Source organism: Sinocyclocheilus anshuiensis, unplaced genomic scaffold, assembly GCF_001515605.1.
Source record: "Sinocyclocheilus anshuiensis isolate Anshui unplaced genomic scaffold, SAMN03320099.WGS_v1.1 scaffold350, whole genome shotgun sequence".
NCBI classification, from domain to species: Eukaryota; Metazoa; Chordata; class Actinopteri; order Cypriniformes; family Cyprinidae; genus Sinocyclocheilus; species Sinocyclocheilus anshuiensis.
Genome location: NW_015546064.1, coordinates 289,840 through 293,515, shown reverse-complemented (window position 1 = coordinate 293,515; position 3,676 = coordinate 289,840). Strand labels below are relative to the sequence as shown.

The window sequence follows — 3,676 nt, the reverse complement described above, 5'->3', positions numbered from 1 at the left end:
AACCGTTTTAAAAGTATCGATTTGGCACCGGTATCGAAAAAAACCCAAACGATACCCAACCCTAGTGTGAGTGAATGAGTGTGTATGAGTGCATGTAAGTGTGTGTGTGAGTGAGTGAATGAGTGTGTATGAGTCAGTGCATGTAAGTGTGTGTGTTTAGTGTTGTGTTTCCCGATCTGTGCCGAGTCGTCAGGCAGTGGTTTCCATGGTAACGCTGTGGCTGCTGACCTGCGTGTCCTGTGATAAACTCTTTTATAAACGCATCCTTCTGTCTCTGGATTTTCTGCATATTAATGAGCTGCCCTGAACTGACAGATATTTGGGAATAACTCTGAGAGTGTCTTCTAACCAGCAAACACAGCTGATATTCCTTACTAAAGCACTGGAGCTGCTGTGATTTCAGTGACGTCTGATGAGTGACACATACACACACAAACACACACACAAACACACGCACACACACACACACACACAGGTGATTTATAAGCGTTTTGAAAAGTGGGGACATGGGGTAATGTCCTGAAAAGTCATCTTCTCCTTGTAATACCTATGTCATACCTTTGTCATTATACAAATTTATGTCCTCATTTGTCACAAAAAGGCGCGCACACACACACACACACTCTCACATACACACACTCTCACACACGCACCCTCACACACACATCCTCACACACACACTCTCACATACACACACTCTCACACACGCACTCTCACACACACACACACTCACTCACACACACTCACACACTTAAATGGTTTTCTACCCAACATTCAGTTTAATGGAATCAACATTGAAACACACACACACACACACACACACACACACACACACACACACACACACACACACACACACACTCACAGAGAGAGAGAGAGCTATCTGTCTCTGTGGTGTTGTTTGTAGGTCCTGCAGGAGCAGAGAGGTGCATGATGGGAAGTGTAGTGTTCTGCAGGAACAAATGAGATCATTACAGCTCCAGTCTGAAGGCTAGTAAGTTCATTAAGATCATCTATAACACACGTTTATATTCCAGACACATGGCACTAAACGCAGGAGGGATTTCTCCTTTTGGACTGGGAAGGACGTTTTGATTTCTGAAAGTCAGCATATGTTTTATAGTCCAGTGGAGCAAGCGGTGCGTCCAGACGCGTTGGTTTTTGATCTTGAATCATCGTTTCTGTCATTCAGGTGTGTTGTTGCTCTCGTCGATGACATGGTGAATAACCGTGTTTTCTTCACAGGATTAATATACACATGAGAGACGCATCGGTGAAGATGACGGCGTTAGCTTCGGCTCTGAAGGTTCCCGCGTGTGTCGCTACAGAAGAAAGATCTGGAGGCATGAAGAGCGTTTGAGGCGTGTGTCGCCTGCAGCGGCTGTTGAGCTGCTGTCTGTGATTAGACTCTCTGAGTAATATTGATTTGAAGCCCTGTGAGTGTGTGAGTGTGTGAGTGTCTGTGAGTGTCTGTGAGTGTGTGAGTGTGTGAGTGTCTGTGAGTGTGTGAGTGAGTATGTGAGTGTGTGAGTGTGTGTGTGAGTGTGTGTGTGAGTGTGTGAGTCACTGTTTACACGCTTCAATCCTGATCATGCTAGACCGAGAACACGTCAGAAATAAACTCCACAGGCCTCACATGTTCACAGGTTCAGATGAACAGATGATCACATCGGTTAACGACGGATGAGCTGTTGTTTATGTATTATTTCATTATAATGATAGCTGCATTTCTGCTGCAGTCAAAGTCTTTAGATTCATGCATACTTAGATCGTTTGTGTTTATTTTGAATCAGTGAGACCCAGATCATGATGTTAATGGAGCTACTGGTTTTCCAGGTTTAGCTCATGTCTGTGCGCTGAAGTGAATCATGATGGAGTTTCTCAGTATTATTGGTCTCTGCTCAGGAAGCGCAGCAGTGGTTTCTGACATCACTTCCTCCCACACGCGTGTCACGGTTCATGAACTCGTTTAGTCTCCTGTAAGGAGGACGCCGCTGCAACATCAGTGTTTGATCAGCAGAGCTGCGGTGTTTTCCTGAATAAAGCTCAGATCAGAAACTCTGCAGTTCGTGACTCATTTATTTCTCATTCTCTCAGAGTCCGGTGGAAGGTTTCTGATGGTTTTGAATTGGATTGGATTATGAGTGATTCAGTCACTGACTCAGATTGTGGGCGAGAGACACTCGAAGCACCTGATCAAACACAGGAGAGAGAGTCAGTCAGAAAGCACAGCGCTTAAACCGTCTCACACTCTTAATATCTCACGTCCTTCTTTAAATGCTCGTGAAACCCATTTTATTTCTGAACGTGCTTTTTATTTAGCGCAAACTGATCCAGATTCATATCCCAGTCTTATTATATGCAATTTTTTTAATAAACAGCAGCTAAACTCGAGCAGTGATCATCATGCAGTAAATGGAAATAAGTGACTTTTAATAATGTATGTGTGTGTTCTGCAGGAGTTTGGAGCGATTTGTTTATTTATTTTAATTTATTTATTTATTTTTGGGGGAAATTTGATTGAAAATCCATTTGACTGCCCAATCTGATGCACTTGTTCTGCTGGATTAAATGAATAATGTCACAGAAAATGATACAGTTACATGTATAAATTAAGATAAATGTTACTGAAATATTAAACGTGAGTGTTTGCATGAATGGTGAATGTTAGTGATGTGGATGCATGAGAAAACACAAACACTTTGACAGACTCGAAGGATGTCATTCGGCCAGAACATAAGTTCATGAGTCTGTGTATCGTCTAGTTTTACTCGCGGGTGTTCACGTTCACTGCGAGCTGGACGCTGGAGCATCTCAAACACTGATTGTCATTGAATGAAGGGTAGCTGTTTCTGTCTGTGAATGAGCAGAATCTCCGCTGATGTGACTCTTTTGGCCGTCTGTCTGATGGCGTTCAGTGAGGATCTCTGGGTCAGGCTTCATTATGCGTGATAGTGAATATGTGTGTAAGTGCAGATGTTCTGCAGTGCCACTGATCAGGTTTCCTGAGGTTTTCAGCTTGCTTTGTGTGTTGTATTTTAGTGCTGCTGTTTCTAGCACACATTCAGCGTTCTCTCTCTGTCTCTGTCTCTCTGCAGTCGTGTGGAATCATGGGAAGTGTTTCTCAGGGAGCAGATGCTTGTTTGAGTGTGTGGGATGCTGTCAGACGCCGCAGAAAATGACTTTGTGTCGTCCCTCTGTTTGGAAAATGAAATGAAAGCTCAATTGTGACTCGTTTAACACTTACAGACTCGTAAACTGTTTCTTCTTCATTCAGTCAAATGTCATCGTGTAGTCGCTCCACTTTAGTCTGATTGCGGTGAAGATCCATGTGACGTGTGCAGCAGGAACACATCAGAGTTTCTGAAATAAATACAGATGATTTAACGGACACATACCAACTGTCCCATAATTCAAGAGTCTGAACAAACACACTGATATGATATATGTGTTTAAAGAGTATTCTGAGACTGACTAGATAAAACAAATGTCATCATTAGTTGTCGTGTGTGTGTGTCTGTCTGTCTGTCTGTCTGTCTGTCTGTCTGTCTATTGTAATTTTTATTATTTTCATAGTTTATATTATATAATTCACGTCTGCTCTCACGTGTGTGTGTGTGTGTGTGTGTGTGTGTGTGTGTGTGTGTGTGTGTGTGAGTGTGTGTGTGTGTGTGTG

General features: G+C 42.9%; 1 protein-coding gene across 1 annotated transcript in view; it reads left to right on the top strand.

Annotated features, from left to right (window-relative positions):
• Positions 1-3,676, top strand: part of LOC107699612 (neurexin-2-like) — a gene marked incomplete at its 3' end in the record, with an annotated part of 357,587 nt that overhangs the window by 64,860 nt on the left and 289,051 nt on the right. The window contains exon 5 of the mRNA XM_016500932.1: positions 2,100-2,110. Within this exon, the coding sequence (XP_016356418.1) occupies positions 2,100-2,110 (11 nt within the window). The remainder of the gene's footprint in view (positions 1-2,099; positions 2,111-3,676) is intronic.